Source organism: Saccostrea cucullata, unplaced genomic scaffold, assembly GCF_032062105.1.
Source record: "Saccostrea cucullata isolate Sc308-1 unplaced genomic scaffold, CSIRO_AGI_Scuc_v1 ctg420, whole genome shotgun sequence".
In the NCBI taxonomy this organism is placed as follows: domain Eukaryota; kingdom Metazoa; phylum Mollusca; class Bivalvia; order Ostreida; family Ostreidae; genus Saccostrea; species Saccostrea cuccullata.
In genome coordinates this window covers 363,615-385,389 of record NW_026930373.1, presented here as the reverse complement: position 1 = coordinate 385,389, position 21,775 = coordinate 363,615, and the positions used below count along the sequence as shown (strand labels likewise).

Below are 21,775 nucleotides of genomic sequence, written 5' to 3'. Positions count from 1 at the left end.
CGGGGTGAAAATAATGACCTAACAACATGTATGAAGGACTTCAATTAACATTCGACTTAGTGATAGATTTTATTTGCTGACAATGTCATTGTATCCACCATAGAATTTGAAATGAGGTTTTTGAGCGAGACAGATGCCATGGTTTATCTTATTGCAACAACTTATTTGTCAATAGCTTGCTTCATTTAAGAAATTATCAATACATAGAGCTTGTCCTTGCGTATCGAATCGACAGGGATGTCACAACACACTGTGATATTTTATATGATCCTTGGAATACTTAAGTGAACATTCATATTTTCTTCAAAACTAAATAATTTTGTAAATACGAGGGGCGTTCAATAAATAATGTCATTAGCTCGATAACATACAAGATACAAATCATATGACATTAAGCTTGGCTTTCTCTCATCATTAAATCTGTAATGAATTGATTACAGTTTATGTGACCACTTTTCATCACATTAATTCATTGTGGGAAGCTGGAAAACAAGGCCTATTCGAGACACTGCATTAAAAATGAATGGTCAAGAATAAGTAAACTAGAGTAAAATTAAACGCTTCATTGAAGCAGCTGTAAAACTTGTTAATATCCCAAAAATATATTAACTGAAATATGTGAAATTTACAGCTACCAATGTCTGTTTTATAGACACGTGAACAGGTGGATTTCAATAAACAAAAATTATATAATGGGCATCAAAAAAGGTACCGTCCTTATGTCACATTTAATGTCCAAACTGTGTATCATAGAATCTTACCCATGTAATTAGCATTTTAAATCCCAAACGTATGTCCATAGTCCTATATATAGAAGGTTTAAACTCACTGGACGGGTTAGGTATTTAAATAGCTCGTGCTGGTCAATTTGGGCGTAGCAGGCACCAGAGAAGGACACGTTGTTCCTTTGCAAGTTTATATCACGTTTTTCATTTGTTATTTATCTACATTTCATACCAGAAGTCCTACTCACTTCTGAGGTAAGAGTATTTCAGTTTATTGTTTATTTTTAGTAACAATATATCTGCAAATTCTGCTAAGCTACTTCGCCGCAGTATATTTTTGGTAAAGTTGTTTCGAGTAAACATATTGTTGAATTTTGTGTATAATGTACTTATATTCAGTAGTAATAATGCGTCGTAAGCATTGTAGTATGGAAGTAGTAATACTGTACTCGAAGTATCTTCAAAGTAGTAATAATGCGTCAGTAGCATTGTACATGTAATACGTGTTTGTTCAGTAGTAAGTTGAATACTTGCAATGTGTATTCTTCGTATAAGTAAAATGGCCATGTCTATGTTGAGTACAAAGTATGAGTAAAATATGTATAGGAAAATATGCATATTTAGTATTGTATATGAAATAAGAAAGTATATGTACATCATTTAACAATCAATTACAATATGTTTTTGATAAATATTCCATAGATCCTAGTACTAGTAGTAGTACACGTAATAAGTGGATACAGTGGGGATTTAAGGACCAGACGAGGCTTTTTAGTACAATGCGCCACATGTGAGTCCGGGACGGATGTGCCACCATTACGGGCCACAGCGCCATTCTAAGCGGTCCACACTGAAGGAAACTGTCCACAGTGAAATTACATAGACTCTTTATTTTTAACTTTTATTATAACAAACAAAATATAGAAAAAAGTACTGATGTAAAAATGTAATAAATATTGTAAATATATTTTAAAAATCTGTTCCTTATTTCTGACAAAAGATCTGTGACATCTTAGCAACAAGGACTTACAACAACCAATGTATATTTGCGAAAATTCAACAAATTATCACTGATTATGTTTTATTGACTTTAAGACACATAGCATAATTGATAGAAAACATTTTGGGGGTAGTTCACACTGTTTTAAAGAAACATTTGGTAGTTAAAAAGTTTAATTATCAAAGGTTACCCTATATTTTGAAAAATGAGTGAAAACGACCGCGTCTAGGAATATCTCAAGAACTATTTTTAAAAAATCAAAAATTGTATTTATCCACGTTTGTCTGAAATTCAAACAGATAATGAAACTTGAATCCATTTGGCTTTAAACCCTCAATACAACTTTACAATAAGATGCACTTGACAAAATTGCAAAGGCCTAAAAAGAGCAAAGAATTGTAAAAGCACACACATTTTTATATGCAAATTTCTTAAATATTAGCGGTCTTATTGTTCAAATTCATATTTGGGGAGGAAGTTCAATTTCTGAAGGAGTCTAGAAAACAAATTTTTGCAAATAATAAATTGAAAGGTTTCTGAGAGGAAAGAACAGAATGAGGAATTCACTACATTAAATTTCTTCATGACAGCGTCCAAACTCACATGCCATGAAGAGTGAAGGATTTTTGGGGATAAACAGAAAGTTAATGTTTTGTCACACCAACAAAATTTGCCAGATCTTTCAACCTTTGACTTGTTTCATTTCCCAAACTTAGATAAACATATATCAGAAAGAAAATAAATAATTACAGCAAATTATAGGATCTGCCATATTCCAGTATAAGAATGGTCATACTCAAAAATATGTTCTAAAAACAATTAGAAATGGAATAAAAATGTTAGACATGTGTTTTAATCAAAATAGAATATTTTAGTTAAATCATTCAGACTAAATCATAGAAAAGCGTTTTTTGTTTCTTTCCGAGCTCCAATGACATTATTTATTGAACGCCCCTCGTAAAAAAACGATGTTGATTTATCAAAATGTCGAGTTGAAGGTCTCAGAAGTAAAGATGTTTAGTTCTAATGAAGAAGTTTTTATATTAAATTCTGCCTTTTGGAAAAATGAAAAAAGGTCAAACCTTAGAAAGATTCATGATTAAGAATGCCAACTCTAATTCTAAAAAGAAGCGAGAATTTATTTTTCTTCTCCAGTGCATACTATTACATATATAATTTTTGTCAATGAATACCAGATTGTCTTTTATTATTACAAATTATGTATTTATATAAAACACACGAAATTCATTATACAAACTATAAACTTTATACGTAATTTCCGACAGGTATAAACATATCATTTAGCGATTGTTTCATTTATTCACAAGAGAAAACCAGAGAATGTAGTAATGGGTACAGCTTCGGAATAGTAGCTCTTCCCAGCATTGCGTTTAACCCAAACAGTGTCTCCCTTAACTAACTGAAGGACGGCCATGTTTGTTCCCGTCATATACGTTGCAGTATGGTACGACATTGTCCTGACCTTTGAACTCCCATTAAGAACAATGTCCAGGTAAATATAATTAGCCCCATTTGTGTTAGCATTGACAAAGAAGACGTAAGTACCGGCCGTGGGTGAGGTAAATATCCCGGTGCTGGGGTTGTATCCATTTCCGTTATTGAAGACCACGTGAGGGAACACTAGAGTACTCCCAGACCAGGACGTGTGATAACTCGTCATACCCACTGTAAACCCTACGTGAACCGTATTGCCTGTTTAAAAAAAGGAAAAAGTAATTTCAAACTTTAGTTTTAAATTCCGTGTATAGGATGACCTACCTATTTTTATGCCCCTTTAAACGAAGTTTCGGGGGTATAAAGTTTTTGTCGTGTCTGTCCGTCTGTCTGTCTAGCTGTCTGTCCACAAAATCTTTCACCTTGCAAATAACCTTTGACTGGGTGGGATTATGGCTTTCATATTTCACAGGTGTAATCCTTGTGACAAGATCTTTATAGATACTACCAAATTTGACCTCTTGACCTTAAACTTGGAGTTTGACACACCTTTACTCCAAAACTCCAAACTTTATCCCTGGTCATAACTTTTGTACGATAAGGGTTAGGGCTTTTAATCTTCACATATGTAATCCTTATGACAGGACCTTTCATTCGTTACCAACAACTTTGACCTCTTGACCTTGACCTTGGAGAATGACCAACTTTTAAAAAACTTTAACCTTGGTCATAACTTTAGAAAGGTAAGGACAAAGACTTCCTTGTGACAAGATCTTTCATTTGATACCAATAACCTTGACCCTTTGACCTTGGATTCTGACCTACTTTTTAAAAACTTTAACCTTGGCAATAACTTTTGAATGGTTAGGGCTAAGACTTTCATAATTCCCATATGTAATCTTTGTGACAATGCCTTTCTTTAAAAACCAAAAAAAAAATTTACCTTTTGACCTTGACCTCGGAGTATTATCTACCTTTTAAAACGTTAACTCTGGCCAAAACTTTTGAACAGGTGGTACTAGGGTTTATATTTCATATTTGTATAACTATTTCTTGTGAGAAAATCCTACTTTGGATATCAACATGTTTGTTTTTCATTTGAGTAAATTTAATCTTCGCTATGTTGCCATACGGGGGCATCAGTGTTTCACAACTCTTCTTGTTTCTTAAAGAAATATTTACCAAATTTAAAATTACAAATTTAGCACGTGTTGGTGTTAAGATATATACAAGAACTGAATAGCAATTGTATTAAATCTTCGACAAAAGGAAATAAAGCTTAATGAATGTTCCATACATATCTCAAGATCAGAAAAAACTGCGATATATTTCCTCAAAATAAAAGAAACACTTAACAGAATATATCTTTAATATATCTAAGATATGAAAGATGATGGCCCATCAATTTTCAATAGAATGAAATAGAAATAAACAAGACGACTCTCTTGTTTTGTGGGAAAAAAATATCGGATCATTTGACAAACATAATGACATCTCGACCTTCTCCCTCTTGTACTGTTTTCCTTCTTCATTAAACGTAAATGTGAATTAAACTAATCGGGAAATGTTGCTCTGTTTATGATACTTCATTGTTAAAATATCACCACAAAATACTTCACATTAAACACTTTTACCTGTCAAAAATCCCCTGAAGATATCTAATTTAGTATACTATTTTGAAAAAGATAAGTTTTACTTTTAATTTATGTACATGTATGTGTTAAAGAAAAGTGATAAAATAAGAATAAATAATATATATACTTGAAACAGTAAAACAGTACAATTGTACAAGAAGCATAAAACATTTTTTTAAATCGCAATGATTATCTTACCACAGCTGTTTAAGGACATGTTCAGTTTGAAAATCTCCAAGGACGCCACAGCAGACGACAACTTTTGCTGGTCATTCTGGGATTGTTGAACTTCTGCTTTCAAATCACGAATTGTCTTATTAAGGTTTTCTGGGAATAGATAAAGAAAAAAGGTAAATAGGAGAAGACAATCGTTCTACATTTTTAGTTAAAATTGATGAAATTTATTCAAAGAATATACCTGTAATCATTTTCTTTATGTTTTTCTGATATTTTCCAATGAAGATACGTTTGTTGCCAACTGCTCACTAAAAGTAAAAGATGCTGCTATATCTTCACTCAATTTTTCAAGTGAAACGTTCATTCTTCCTGACAGAAATGTTAATTTGTTGTCAATAAGGTTTGGAATAGATTTTTCTAACTCCAGAGTGTGTTTATTTAGATCTAACAGAGTCACTGACAAATAGCGAACTTCTGTTTTTATATCATCCAGTATGCCAGAAGTATTTTTCTCATATTCCCGCCTTTTTGAGTCCAGGTTCTTCTCATATTCAACGCGGCTATTTGCGACATGAGTAAAGTTTTCTTCAATGTTTTCGAACTTGTTATCAATATCGATAAATCCGTGTTGGAATTTTGTAACCTGCTCCTTAATGTGTTGGTTTTCGGACTTTAGTGTCTGCACCTCGTGTTTTAGATTCAAGATTTCTTTCTCGGCGTCCCGGAGCCGTACGTCGTTGGCGGCCATGCTTTGTTTCATTTCCAGCATGTCCTTCATCAGGGCGTGGACGTTCTTTACCAGCGTCATTCTGATCAAAGTTTCCTGGTTCAGCAATTGTCTGAAGACATCGATGTTTGGTTTCCCGCCAACTGATTCCTGTCCCAGCAGACTAGTGACGTTCTGTATGTCGTCATCGGTAAGAGCAGACAATCCGTGCGCGACTGTGATACACAGTGAACAGAGGACCATGTAAGACAACATTGCTACATATGGCTATGATGCTGAATCTACAAACCGATGTGCTTTTATATGCAAATCGTCGAAGAAGGGCTTGAGTATTTCGAGGCGAACAGTACTTACAATATAGATTTTGTACACTTTTGTAGACTTATCTTCCCTTTCATTTTCTTAAGTCGTTTTATATACAAGTTAAAATTACTAAGTAATCACTTAGGCCTTTAAGTACGTTTATCTGATTGTTGATTTTTGTCTCTGTTCAAAAGGATTTGCCATAATAACATCACTCAAACAAATTATGTATGAATCATGTAGGCTAAGATATTTTATAATCAAATTTGTTTGTCATAAGGAAATGTGTCAGTACATTCATCACAATTATACCCTAAATAACAACACGTAGTAATGTTTACTTTACTTTCGAATAAAGATTTTTCAAAGATATATAGCCTCTAACGAACTACTGTATCCAGTATCAAACTATAAGTTTATGAGGTTTATTGTTTTTGTTAGATGAAGAACTCTTCAAGAACATCAGATCTTGATTAAGAGAAGGCATTTTTGGAAATTTAAAGGCTGAAATAAGTATTCAAAAAGTCCATATGAAACAATACACAAAAATTCATGTATTTTATATAAAAAGATTTGTCTAGATGTCAACATAAAAAATGAAATAATAATTTGAGTTGCCATGTCAACCTTTTGCAGACTGGTCAGAAAAAGAGCCCATATTGCAAAATATATGTAATGAAAATAATTGAAAACTTGAATTTAATTCTTCATAGTTTTTGCTGAAAGTATATATAATAGGAAAACAATGTTACAAAAACGTTACATACATGTTTTCACAAATAGTATATTTTTATGGTTACCATGGAGATACTTTTTAAATCACTGTTGCTTAGCAACTAGTCTATGACCAAAATTTTAAAATATCCACTTTTTTAATCAACTTGCTTTGTTTTAACATACCTCGCTTTAGAAATTGTTATCATCAAAATGTTATGCTAACATTACTATATTCTAATGAGAATATATACTCATATGCATGATGAATATATTACTGCATAAGTACCATGGAAGTTGACAGAAAAATTACAGACCTTGTTTTGAAAATAAATGAAAAGCATTGCTTGTTAGAATTTTAATATTTAATTGTTTTTTTAGTAAAATGTTAATCATTCAAACAAGACAGTGTATATTTGACACAAATAATATTTTTTTTAAATTTTTGTTGAAACCATAATATATAAAAAACATTACAGAAAGGAATGAAAATAACTTTGGTTTATTTTGTACTACTGTAGATATATCTTATTTTTCGTGAATGTCGAGTTGAAGGTCACAGCAAGTGTAATCTCTTTTCACACATAAGATTTTGCACAAATTCTTCTTCATATGAATATAAAAAAAAATAATAACGGAGAGTAATTTTGTACCGTGTGTGGATTCCAAAATTTTGGAATCCCTAATTCCAAAAAACACATAGATATTGTCAATCAATAACTGCAATTTTATCTCTTTGATGTCAACTTCAGAGTACTTGTGTGTGCAATCAGAATGTATTTTAACAAAATAATTTTGCAAATGACCAATGACCAGATAAGTAAATTTACGAATTCCATTTTTATTGAAAAAGCAGCTGTCATTGATATAAAAAAAGCATGGACTTTAATTTATCGTGGGAAATGGTTGTATAAAAAGTTGAAAAGACGTAAGTTTTTAAGCTGTTGATTTTGGTAAAATCCTGTGACTTTAAATTGTAAACAAGTTTTTTGGAATTTTTGAGTATCCACATCTGACTTACGTCACTTTTTGAATATATTGTTGCACAGTACTCTTGAAGTAGCTAAAACATAACCACATTATTTATAATAATTATTCCAACAAAAAACCCTATATATATATATTTTTATATATATATATATATATATATATATATATATATATATATATATATATATATATATATATATATATATATTGCTTATTTGGGTTTTAATGGGTCCAATACGTACTATATTTTAATAAATAATTTTATTTTTGTGTGAAAAATAAACATAACTTAGCTAGATGCAACTTCCTTTCTTTAATTCAGCTCTGAGAATTCGACCAGACGACTTTTTTTGTTTACAACGGGGCGTTAGATATTGAACGCTCGTATTCGGAATGTTTCGGGCATACTCATATACGTAATACAAAGTTAGCGTTCAATAAAACGTCAAGATATTGAACGCTAAAATTCTCTGGAATTTTGCAGTATTTTATTAGAGACTATTTATCAGCTATATAATAAAGTGTGATATTGGTGACTCTCAATCACGTTCTTTACAGTTCGGATAAAGTTTTCGTCGATAATCTTCTTCCCGTCCTCCCGTATAGCCTTTTTACAAAGGTCTAACGGTCTAAAATTACAATTTGCTATTTGTGGGCGGAAGTCACGAATACCCTTGTTTACTACATCTTATTATGCATATTTTGGATCTATGTTGGCGATATCTCGAGCATTACACATAATTTAACAAAAATGTGGTACGCCTTGAATTCAGGAGAAGACATGTTCACAGTCGTTTTCACAGGAATCGCATTAGAGTAAAATAACTTTATTTCTGTTAGTACTTTAAATATCACGTCAGAAATCTAAATACATAATAATAAAACAATTTAAAGATACATTTGAGAAAACTGTCAAAAATATCGCGAATTATGGAACATTAATGAGTTAAATTTTTGGATTCCGCATGCTTTTGCTTCAATTTTTTTGTCGTGCTCCGTATCTCTCCATCAGGGATATCAACATACCGATAATTTTAGTAGAGTTTTTTTTTAAATACAGAAATTTTGCCCAAAATTTATTGGAATCTTTAATGTAAAATTTCATAACTTACTATATGACGTCTGTAAGAGGAATTAATAGCACAGTCGGCGTAATTTTTAAACAGCCCTCGTAGGGTAGTTCAAATTCATTTTGGCTCTGTGGAAAATTAGAAATGTTTAAAAACTGACATGATTTTGAAGAATTTTTTCCTTAGAAAGGGAAGTATGGGTATAAGTAGGATTTCCACTTGTAGAATTAAATCTTTATATTTTTCTAAAATATAATTTTTATAATGAGCCTTACAAACGAAGACAATGTTGTTACCTGCTTTGTCAGCAAGGACTGGTACGTACTGATCATGTAATCTATCTCATTCTTTTTTCACTTCTTCATTATTTTACACAGAAGGATAGGTAATTTTCATATTGCCCCTCAATCTTTTAATACGTGACTAAAACAGGGATCGGATTCATTCTGACAAGGTGTCAACGTCTTCTTTTTCATTTCTGGCCCATTGTCTGGCGTAATTTTCAAAAGAATCCATAATATTTATAAAATTCCGACGCCAGTTGAAGGATCAGGGTTCCCTATATTTAGGACCTTTTAAAATAAGTGATCTAAGGTCCTTATTATTAACTATATTTACGTCACCTGTAATAACGTGTCCAGCAGGACTATAGTTATAGGGCGAGGAAGAACATGAATACGATGCATTTGGAGGATTATGTTTCAGATACTCGGTATCCAGGCCATGTAAAGTTTTTTTGTAATTGAAAAGTTTGGAACCAATGGTCGATGTATATTTGTAGGAAATGCAAGGTATAGTCTTTCACTTGAAATATGGTGGAATACAAGACTGGACCTTTTTGTGATTAAGAATATTTCCTATATTAACCGCGTCAATTCCTTTATTGTCATATTGAAGTTTAATGAAAAGAACGTTAATAACGTTTTATGAAAAAGGTGTGTCATACTCTTTGTATTGTTGAATAAATTGTTGCACAATACTCTTGATGTTTCTTCTTCACTATTGTTTATACTAGTATCTAAGTAAGAAGTAAACAAAAAAAATGTTTGAACATTCACTAGAACCCGCTACGTGTCTTTGTTTGTAAGGATTCTTATGAAGTTTCGATATCCAATATTATTGGACTATTTAACTTATATTGGTGAATATTGGCACAAGTTGGCTGTTCAAATGCACGAGCTTGCGAGTTCAATATAATATATATCACCAGTACAAAGTTCAATAACCCCTTTATTATGTAGCTAAAACATTTCCACATAATTTATTATAATTATTACCAAAAAAAACTTATTTAATGGGTCTAATACGTACTAACTTTTTAATAAATAATTTCATTTTGTGAAAAAAAAAAAAAAAAAAAAAACATAATTACTTGTAGAATTTTTAAAATCCAAGTTCTTCCAAAATACAATTTATATAATGAACCTTAAGAACGAAGACAATGTTGTTACTTGCTCTGTCAGGGACCAGTACGTACAACCTTTCCTCAAGATAAGTTAAAGTACAGACTTTCAAACAACATTGACAGCTGCTTTTCCTATAAAAATGGAACTCTTATTTTTACTTACCTTGTCATTGGTGTTTTTCAAAATTACTATGTTAAAAAGATTCTGTTTGTCACCAAATTAACCATTCACTGAAAAACTGACTGACGTTTTTCATACTTATTGTTAGGCCATTATTTACACACTTAGTTGTCCACGAATTTTCCTGTTATATCTCGATCATGATAAGGAGCATACAGCGGGTGTGACCGGTTGGTAGGGGATGCTCACTCCTCCATGGCACCAGACTTCTGATATTTTGGAGACATGTCAGAGTTTGCTCTGCTTCTATTTTGTAATATTAATGTTTAATGGACTTTTGATCTTGAATACTGTTCGTTAGCTCCAAATATTTTATTCCAATAGATCGTTAAAAGACCTGGTTTAATAAAAAACAACATAAACAATGTCAATCGTAAACTTAAGTATCTTTTAGTATCAACTTCAGAGTACTTTTGAATACTATCACAAAAAAATTTTCAAGTGAAAAAACAGGGTAAGAAATTTATGATATAATTAATTGTGGTAAGATTTTGTGCTGTCAAATTTTCTGAAAGTGCCATGGAATGTTTAAGTGTACTCATCTGATTCATGCTACTTCTGGAATATATAGTTTTACAATACTCCTCAAGTCTTTTCTTCATTGCCGTGAATATTTTAGTGAGTCGTAAGAAAGAAGCTTGAATGATCATTTTCACAAATATCTTTAAAAGATTTTTTGGAGTTTCGGAATACAATATCGTTATCGTAAGTCAAATCTATTATGGTTGTTTAGATTGTTAAACATATTAAAATCTCATCTGGCACATGGTTTTGAAGAATTTCATCCTTAGAAATGGAGCTATCGGTAGGTATTCATTTGGATTATTGCTTGTAGAATAAATATTCGATTTAAATTATGTCCCCCCCCCAGAAATAAGAAACTTGACATTGCCCACGAATATGGAACTCTTCGAAAAAATTAATTCCACGCTAACTTTGTTTTCTAATTTTAAATACTTTTAAAAGGACATCTTTAAGATAATAAGTGTAAGTATACTCTCTCCCAACTCAAGGTAAAATTATTAGGTCGGAAGGTACGGGGGATCTTTTTTTAAGAAAAATATATAATTAACATATTTGTTAACGGGATAAGAGAAACGAAAAGAAAAATATATATCGTGCCCTGCAATATGTCGGGCCGTTTTTAATACATGAATGACGGGTTAGAGGATGTACTCAAGCAATTGTTTAATTATAGCCTATTTGAATAGAACTTTATTTGTGTAATTGTCTGGTCTGTTTACATTGTCTATAAAATAAAAATTACATTAGCGAATCATTTTACAACAGGTTCAGAGAAGCAAATTGACATCTTTGCTAGAGTAATTATATTTATCTATAAAAAGAAAGCAAACAAAGAAATGATTACAAATAATAATAATAAAGTAACTTTTATATTCAGCATGACATTTTCACATTTTCAGATGTCCCATAATTGTGACGTCACAATGGGTTTTGCATTATAGCAAGAAAAGTCCTAGATAAAGAGTTAAGGATATCCGATGCTCAGCCAGGAAGGATAACTCCAAAAATTTATATTTAATTTGAAATGCATTAAGGACCCTCTCTACACTACACCCTAATTTCAGGGTACTTCCGTGTAGTTAGACCGACCCACAATTTGACATAAAAAAGAGTAAATTGTAATCTGCATTGTATAGTAAAATTTTAAATAAATCCATGTATTCTAAATATTATGTTAGACCAAGATAGAGTAATTGAAAACTTTATTTGCATGTATTTTCTCCAGTTGAATAATCAAAAGCAATTTTTCTTTGTCATTACTTCACTGTCTTCAAAGATTTTTCCTGGATAAAGAAGGCACGCACCCTATACTAGAGATGGATTAGTTTATTTTAAAATAGCCTCCTTTACACTATATTATTTTCTCAAAGTCCAAAAGACATTTTTCGTCAGTGTATAGAGGGTTCTTAAAATGAAGATTGAAAATTAAATTTTTTCATGCAACAATTTTCATTTTATTTTCATTTCATTCATCTTTATAAGATTCAAGGTCTTTGGAAGTCTTAAAAAAGGTCCTATAAAAGTTGACATTTTTACCCTATAAAAGGAGAAAAAAATAATACAGTTTTAGAGCAATAAGAATTCGGTAAATCATGCCATGGATACCATTGCTTATTAGCATGATATGAAATGAGAAGTGATTTGTGGTGTCTTGCAATGATAGCAAAAGCCTTTTACGCTATGTATTATAGATTAATGGCGGAAATAGAAGACAAAAAATCCCAAATTAGTATAAAAATCATAAAAATTTCTTCGAATGCCAGGATACCTATCGTTTTTAACCAAAAATATATTTGTTGATCAATTTGCAATTAGAAAATGCATTGCTCATATTCCAATTCGCTTTTTCTGCAAAAATATTGAAGATTTGACAATTTTCCCTAAATTTTATTATTAATTTTAATCATTAACTTTAAAGAAATACTTTGGATAAATTTACATAACTTTGAGGAGTATTGTGAGTATTTTTGTGAGTACTTTTGTCAGTACTTTTGTGAGTATTTTTACTTTTGTGAGTATTTTTGATTACTTAACTGCTAATTTTATAAGCCTGAGGATCGGACTACCTTAAAGACATTGAATGCGATGTATAAACATATGATTAAAAGAATTTCCAATAATTTGTAGTCATATAATAATCATTTTCCCCAATTCTTTGCGAGTTTTTCAAAAACATACAAACGTTGGATGAAAATTATATCCAAACTATAAATCATGTAAGATCAGAGGTTTATTTCAAAAGTTTGATTTTGGTATCCAGTCTGTGAAAGATGTTTTTTTTTTAAATTACCAATTCCTTACTTAATTACAATGTACTGTATCTGAATAAATAATTCCAAATTGCATATAGATTCAGGATTATTACAGACTTACGGTAGATGATCAGAGGCCTACAATTGTTGTTACAAGAGGAAACCAGAGAATGTTGTTATGGGAACAGTATTGGAATAATAACCTGTCCCACTATCACGTTTAACCCACACACCATCACCCTTGACCAGTTGGAGGACAGCCATATTTGTTCCCGTCATAAAATGTGCAGTGTTGTGTGACATTGTCCTGACCTTTGAATTTCCGTTAAGAACAATGTCCAGGTAAAGATAATTATCATCATAAACGTTAGTATTAACAAAGAAGACGTAAGTGGCGACCGTGGGTGAAGTGAATATCCCGGTGCTGGGGTTGTATCCATTTCCGTTATTATAAACAACATGAGGGAAAACTAAGGTACTTCCAGTCCAGGAGGAGCTGGGACTTGTCACACCAACTGTTAAGCCAACAGGAGATGTCTTACCTAATATAATAAAGAAGATATATCATCAAGCAGGTATAAGTTTTTTAATCATGCAATTTGAACATTACCGATTGAAAAGATACGCAATTTAAAGAAGTGTATTTTTTCAAACAACGACACTTTTTTTAATCGGTTAGCAACCGCTAAATATTCTAATAAGTAATGCTCTTAATAGTAAGAATTATCTATTTTAACTCCACGAAATCATATTTTCACTGACAGCTTCGAAAAGAAATACGACAAAGAGAAAACATTTGATTCGCACATAACATGTGAATAGTCAAAGAAAACAATTGACTGTTATGGTTATAATAAGTAATACTTTACATATTTCAATGAAGTATAATGAATCCAAAATATCACTGAATAGTTATGGCAAAACTAAACCTTGGGTCATCACTTCCATATTAAGTAAAGTAAAAAGGTGAAATAACAATAATAGGTCTTTGAAGAAATAGAAGTCTGTCCACAACACAATTAACATGTGATAATGGAGGTGGGATCAGGTGTGACTGTCATGGAAGGGTCAGCATCGACCTGTAACAACCGCCATGAGCCTTATATGATAAATAGGTAGGCGGAATATTCTGTAGTCAAATTAGGTATAAAATAAAGGCTTAAAAATCATTAATCATCATGATACTCTTGTTCTCCCTGCCATCTTGTTGGTTGTTGGTTTACATTAAAGCAGAAAGTGATCTGTTAGTAATTGACATATGTTTCAATTTTTTTGTTTTAGGAATTTGTGTTGTAAAATTCAATGTGGATCCGGGTCAGAATAGGTCTTCAGTACAACCTTGCTTGTCGTAAAAGGCGACTAAATGGGGCGGTCCATCGGATGAGACCGTATAAACCGAGGCCCCGTGTCACAGCAGGTGTGGCACTATAAAGATCCCTCCCTTCTCAAAGGCCATAAGTGCCGAGCATAGGCCTTTGCAGCCCTTCACCGGCAATGGTGACGTCTCCATATCAGTGAAATATTCTGGAGAGGGACGTTAAACAGTATACAATCAATCAATTATTGAACGTGAGAAAAATTATCAGTGTAATCCTCACCCCCTTGATTCCGCTCCCTTGATTCCGCTACTGATAAAGCAAACTTGGTGGTAAAACAGTAAGAACTGTGTAACATGCTAGAAAGAATATTTCTTTAAGGTGAATTATTCATACATTTAAAACTTACCACAGCTGTTCAAAGACATGTTCAGTTTGAAAATTTCCAAGGACGCTACAGCAGACGACAACTTTTGCTGGTCATTCTGGGATTGTTCTACTTCCGCTTTCAAACCATTAACTGTCTTATTAAGGTCGTCTATGAAAAAATGTTCAAAAGTAAAATTAAAGAAAGCAACCGTTTCACACTCTGTTCTGAAAGTTAAATTGTTTCATAAAAAGATACTGTACCTGACATCATTCTCATAATGGTTGTGTGATACTTTTCCAAAGTAGACACGTTCGTTGACAACTGTTCATTATAAATGGAATTAGCTGTAATATCTTCGCTCAACATTTCAAGTGAAACATTCAGCTTTCCTGACAAAAGTGTTATTTTGTTGTCGATGAGGACTGGAATAGATTTATCTATCTCTAGAGTGTGTTTATTTAGATTTAAAAGAGTCACTGACAAAAACCTAACTTCTGTTTTAATATCGTCCAGTATACCGGAAGTGTTTTTCTCATATTCCTGCCTTTTTGAGTCCAATTCCCTCTTATATTCTACGCGACTAGTTGCAACAAGAGTGAAATTTTCCTCAATTTCTTCAAACTTTTTATCAATTTCGCCAAATACCTGTAGGAATTTTGTATTTATATCGGTAAATCCTTGTTCGAATTTAGTAACCTGCTCCTTCATTTGTTGGTTTTCAGACTTCAGTGTCTGCACCTCTTGTTTTAAATTCACGAATTCTTTCTCCGCGTCCTGGAGTCGTCCGTCGCTGGCAGCCATACTTTGTTTCATTTCCACCATGTCCTTCATCAGAGCGTGGACGTTCTTCACCAGCGCCATTCTGATCAGAGTCTCCTGGTTCAGTAGCTGTCTGAAGACATCGGTGTTTGGTTTCCCACCAACTGGTTCCTGTCCCAGCAAACTAGTAACGTTCTTATGTCGTCATCGGTACGAGCAGACAACCCGTGCGTGACTGTGATACACAGTGAACAGAAGACCATGCAGACAACATCGTTGCATATGGCTATGATGCTAAATCTACAAAAATATGCGCTTTTATATGCAAATCGTCAAAGAAGGGCTTCAGTATGTCGAGGAGAACAATACTTACAATATAGATTTTGTACACTTTTGTACACTTATCTTTCCTTTCATTTTCTTTATAGCTGTTATTTACAAATTTTATTACAAAGACATCACAAAGACTTTAAAGTAGGTATATCTGACAGTTGTTTTTTGTATCTTATCTCAAAAAGATTCGACATAATAACATCACTCAAACATATTATGTATGAATCATGTAGGCCAAGCTTATTTACTTTATTTCTTAAATCAAATCTGTTGGTCATAAGGAAATGTGTCAGTACATCCATCACAGTTATACTCTGAATAACAATATGAAGAAATGTTTATTTTACTTTCGAATAGAGAGTTTTCAAAGATATATAACCTCTTACAAACTACTGAATCCAGTATCAAACTACAAGTTTGGCGGGTTTATGAGGCTTATTTTGTTTGTTGGAAGAGGAAGAGCATCAGATCTTGATTGAGAACGTTTAACGTTTTATATTTACATTTGCCAATGTCTTTCCTTATATGACAATACTTAAAAAAATGAAATTCAATTTTCAATTACATGCAGTCGGTCACATGATCAGACTTTCTTGCGCATGGAAAGCAAACTGCCCAAGACATTTGGAAAGTCTTAACTGTGACGTCATATGACGTATTTATACGTTGTGATGCATTTAATAACAAAGTCTAAATTCAACATTTTGTCTTTGTAATGTGAATAGAAATAAAAATATATGTAATAAAATATCATTTTTCGAGTGTCAATGGTATATGACATGGAGTCGGCACGAGATCAAATCTACTATAACATTTACTGGAACCCGCTATATATCTTTGTAAGGATTCTTATGAAGTTTCGGAATCCTGTATTTATATGGTAGTTAAAATTCATTTGGGTTCATTTGGATATTAAAAATATTCAAAACCAATATATTCTTTTGAACGTTTTATAATACCTGTATGAGGGCTGCTCAATAAATAATATCCTCGATGCTCGGAAAGATGCAAAAGATGCGTTTCAATATTTTAGTCTTAATAATTTAACTTAAGTACTCTCTTTTAATTAAAACACATGTCCATACAATTTTTATCCAATTTGTGATTGGTTTTAGAGCTCATTTTTGAGTATGACCCTTCGTATACTGGATTATGGCTGATCGTATGATTTCCTGGACTTGTTTCTTCTTTCTGAGAGGTGTTTTTTCAAGTTTGGAAAATGAACCAAGTCAAAGGGTGATAGATCTGGCGAATATTATTGTTCGAAAAACATCACATTTCTGTTCATCCCCAAAACTCCCTTACTCTCCATAGTATGGACGCTGTCATGAAGAAATATAATATATTGGATGCCTGATTTTAGTTCTTTCCTCTCAAAAACCTTTCGAATTTTTGTAAAAAAAAAATGCTTTCTAGACTCCTCCAAAAATTGAGCAGCCTATCCGAATAGGAATTTAAACATAACCACAAATATTTAAGAAACTGGCATATAAAACTGTCTTTTTCCCCTTGTAATTCTATGCTCGTTTCAGACCTTTTCTGTTTTTGTTAAGTGTATCTTAATGTAAAAATGTAAAAATGTTTGAGGATAATAAAGCAATGGATTCAAGTTTCATTATCTGTTTGCATTTCAGACAAACGTGGATGACTTCAATTTCTGATTTTGTTTTATATGATAAACGTGATGACTTTTCAATCGTCAACTTCCCTTATTTATGCAGCAATATACCTTCATCACCTGCATACGGAGTATAATTATCTCAGTGGATTAGATAAGCATGAACATGCTCTACGTACGAACAATTTCTAAAACCAGGTAAATTATTGACAAATAAGTTGATGAAACAAGAATATCAACAGTCTCGTTTAAAGTAATCATTTCGTAAGTTCTATGGTCGCTTCAATGATTTTGTCAGCAAATACAATTTATCACTGAGACAAATGCTGACTGACGTTTTTCATACTGATTGTTTATTTTTTTTTTTTAATTCATAGAATTTTTTTTGCTTTCACATTTACAGACTATGTACAATAGATTTGTTTACATTCAATACATACATATACTATATAATTTTTCTTCCATATAATTTATATTAAATACTTTAAACAAATTCTCTTTGGTAAATGCTAAATACAAATTCATTTCATAAAGCTGCATAAGATATATGACATTCATGTATATTATGAATCTTCATTATGAAAGCTTTATATACAAAAAGTAAACAAAGGGGAGGGGTGAGGAAGGAAAACAAAGTGAGGTGGGGGAACAGTTTTCACTATTTTACCATATTGGTACATTTGAGTATAAATTTGAAGAACATTATAGCAAATCACAAATAATTTTCCAGTTCTTTTCATATTCTGAAAATTTACAATTTCTTAAAAGAATAGCCTTTTCAACCAGTATTCTATCTACAATTATTTTTTCTAGCATTACTATACTTAATTTAGGCATATTTTTAAACCTACTGGCAAAAATGAATTGTTTAACATTAAGTATTATTATATTGTGTAATCTATACATGTTTTTATTGTTGTATTTTCCAAACAGTATATCTTTTCTATCAAAATTAATAGTAAAATGGAAGTTTTTTATAAACCACTCCTCTATATGACACCATATTCTTTTTACACAGAAACATTCAAAAAATAAATGTTCAATTGTTTCAACTTCTTGTTTACAAAATGAGCACACAGGTGAATCAATTAGTTTAAGTTTATAAAGGTATTTATTTGTTGCAATAATCCTGTGCAGGATTTGAAATTGCATCCACTGAAATTTTGCCTCTTTTGTAACTTTAAATGGTAGTTCAAATATTTTGTTCCATTCTAACTCTCTAAAAGATATTCCATTATTTTCCCATTTTTCTAATGCTTTAATTCTTTGCTTTTTCTTCTTGATGAGTATATTGTACATATCTTTACAACCATTTGTGCTTTTATAAAAAATGTAAATTGAATTTGGGATAAAAGGTCCACTTTCTTCTCTTTTTTCAATATCAATACTTTTCAATATCTTTGTAATGGCTATTTTTAAACCGGTATATGCTAGAAAATTAGTTTGTATATTCAGATTATTGAGGTACTCGAGGCTTATAAATTTTCCTTCAACGTCAAACAAATCTCTTATGAAAACAAAGCCTGCATCAAAATAACTTTTCAAAAATACAGAGGAATCATTTATTTTAATTCTTGGATTAAACCATATATGTTCATGAAGAATTTGAGTATTACATGTTTTTTGACTACCACTGCAGTCAATGATTTTTACCCAATTAAGTAAAACCTCTTTCCAAAATTTGTTGCTTATTTTATTACACATCTTAACTATAAAATCTAAACCTCTTACCCAAATAGATTCAATTTTCATTCCTAATTCTGATTCAAAAAGTTTTAACCATTTCGTGTCTGAGTAGATTAGTCTTCAAATCCATGTTGATTCTAATGCACATAAGAAATCCATATAATCAATCATTTTCAACCCCCCATTTTTATAGTCTTGGATTATAACACTCTTCTTAACCTTATGTACTTTACTTCCCCATAAAAAGTAATAAAGGTCTTTCTCAAATTCATCGAGCAATTCCTTATTGGGGTTTGGAGTAATCAATATCAAATGGTTCATCTTTGGTATAATCAGGGATTTAATCACTGTTAATCTACCAATGGGAGTCAGTTTTCTTAATTGCCATTGTTTTATCAATCGCTTTATTTCATTTAATTTTGGGGGGTAATTCAGTTCAATCATTTCATCTAAATTAATAGAAAACTTTACACCAAGAAGATCAAAAGTAGAATTATTCCAGTCTAACTTCCATCTAGAGTGATGAAAGACTTCTTTAGAGAATTTTTTACTACCGATCCACACCATTTTTGTTTTTGTAAAATTTATTTTCAGTCCAGATACAATTGCAAAATAATCAAGCTCTCTTAATATACCATCCATAGACTGTGGTGATCCATCAGATATAATTGAAGTATCATCGGCATATTGTGAAAGTTTATATTCATCCCCATCAATTACAAATCCTTTTATATCTTTATTATTTCGAATGAGAATCCCAAGAACTTCAGCACATAGTAGAAAGAGATATGGTGAAATTGGGTCCCCCTGTCTGCATCCCCTTTGTGGGAACAAGTAATCAGAGGAAATTCCATTCTGTATGACACATGATTTGATTCCATTATAAAATGTTTGTATCCAATTTTTAATGGATTCCCCAAAATTAAAAAAAGTCTAATGTTTGGTATATAAACTTCCATGATATAGTATCAAAAGCTTTTTCAAAGTCAATTAACATTAATAAGCCTGGAATCTGTTTTTGTTCTGTGTAATACATTAAATCATAAACTAGTCTAATATTTTCACTTATGAATCTTCCCTTCAAAAAGCCAGTTTGGTCCTTATTTATTAATTTATTCAACACAGTTTTTAATCGTTCAGCAATACAGCCTGAGGCTATTTTATAAATCACATTCAATAAACTGATTGGGCGCCAGTTCTTTAAGAATTGTTTTTGTTTTCCTGGTTTTGGTAGGCAAGTTATTAAACCTAATTTATTTGATTCAGTAAAGTGTGATAATTCATACGAGTTGTTTATTGCTCTTGTAATGAAAGCACCTATATCCTGCCAGAAAAATTTGAAAAATTCACAGGTGAACCCGTCTGGTCCAGGGCTTTTCTCATTTTTCATAATTTTCAAATAATTCAAAACTTCAGAATTAGTCAAAGGGCCTTCGAGACTTTCTAATTCTTTTTTGTTTAATTTCAGCACATCATATATCTTTAATTTTTCATGGATATTTCCTGATTCTACATTCTCTTTACTTTTATATAGATTTTCATAGAACAGCTTAACTTCATTCAAAATATCAAATTGGTCAGTAATTATAGTTCCATCTTCCTTTTCAATTATAGGTATAACTTTACTCTGATAGTTTCTAGACTCGAGGCTGGTAAAATATTTTGAAGGTTTTTCTCCCTCTTCTATCCATTTCACTTCTGCTCTAATACATTGACCTTTAAATTTTATTTTTCTAATATTCTCTAATTCTTCATGTTTGTTTTCTAATTCTTCAGCATGTTCTTGCGACAAATTCTGTTCCAGTATAAAGATTTCTTTTTCTAGTTGCAATTCTTTTTCAGTTATTTCTTTTTCTTAAAAGTTGAATAAGAAATTGATTGTTTATTATTTATACACTGAATTGACGACGGATTTTTCCGTAATTTCCCGATCATTACAAGGAGCGGGTATGACCCGTCAGCTGGGGATACTAACTACTCCATGGCACCTGATCCCACCTCTGATATTTAGGAGGTACATGTTTGCTCCTTTCCTATTTTGTATTGTTCGATAAATTTGATATTGAATACTATTGAATACTGTTCGTTATCTCCATATCCTTTTTGAAATAATAATTTAGACATTCTTACACGCTGCCGTTTTCACTCATTTTTCAAAACATAGGGTGACCATTGAGTACTTAGTATTTTTACTCTCAAATTTTTTTTTTAAAAAGTGTGAACGACCCCCAAATTGATGCCTATTTCATTTTTTATGTGTTTTAAAGTCAATCAAACATCATTTGATAATTTGTTTAATTTTTGAAAACAAAACATTGCTTGTCGCCAAGGACGGTACCCATTTTTGATGCCCATTTTATCATTATTGTTCATTGAAATTCACCTGTAAAACAGGCATTGGTTCCTGTAGATTTCTCAAATTTCAGTAAATATATTTCTTTGGCATCTTTATCAAGTTTTACAGCAGCTTAAATGTCGCGTTTAATTTCACTCTAGTTTACCGATTCTTGTCTCGAATAGCCTTTTTTTCCAGCT

General features: G+C 31.6%; 1 protein-coding gene and 1 pseudogene across 1 annotated transcript; both read right to left on the bottom strand.

Moving 5' to 3' along the window:
- Positions 1 to 3,000: 3,000 nt before the first annotated feature.
- On the bottom strand, positions 3,001 to 6,018 carry LOC134228352 (uncharacterized; annotated as a pseudogene).
- Positions 6,019 to 13,267: 7,249 nt separating this feature from the next.
- Positions 13,268 to 15,857, bottom strand: LOC134228353 (uncharacterized). Its single transcript, XM_062710013.1, has 3 exons — positions 15,105 to 15,857; positions 14,884 to 15,012; positions 13,268 to 13,700 (listed from the first exon to the last, which is right to left on the bottom strand). The coding sequence occupies exons 1-3, from the start codon at positions 15,703 to 15,705 to the stop codon at positions 13,309 to 13,311; spliced, it is 1,122 nt and encodes a 373-aa protein (XP_062565997.1). The 5' UTR covers positions 15,706 to 15,857; the 3' UTR covers positions 13,268 to 13,308.
- Between the last annotated feature and the right edge of the window lie 5,918 nt (positions 15,858 to 21,775).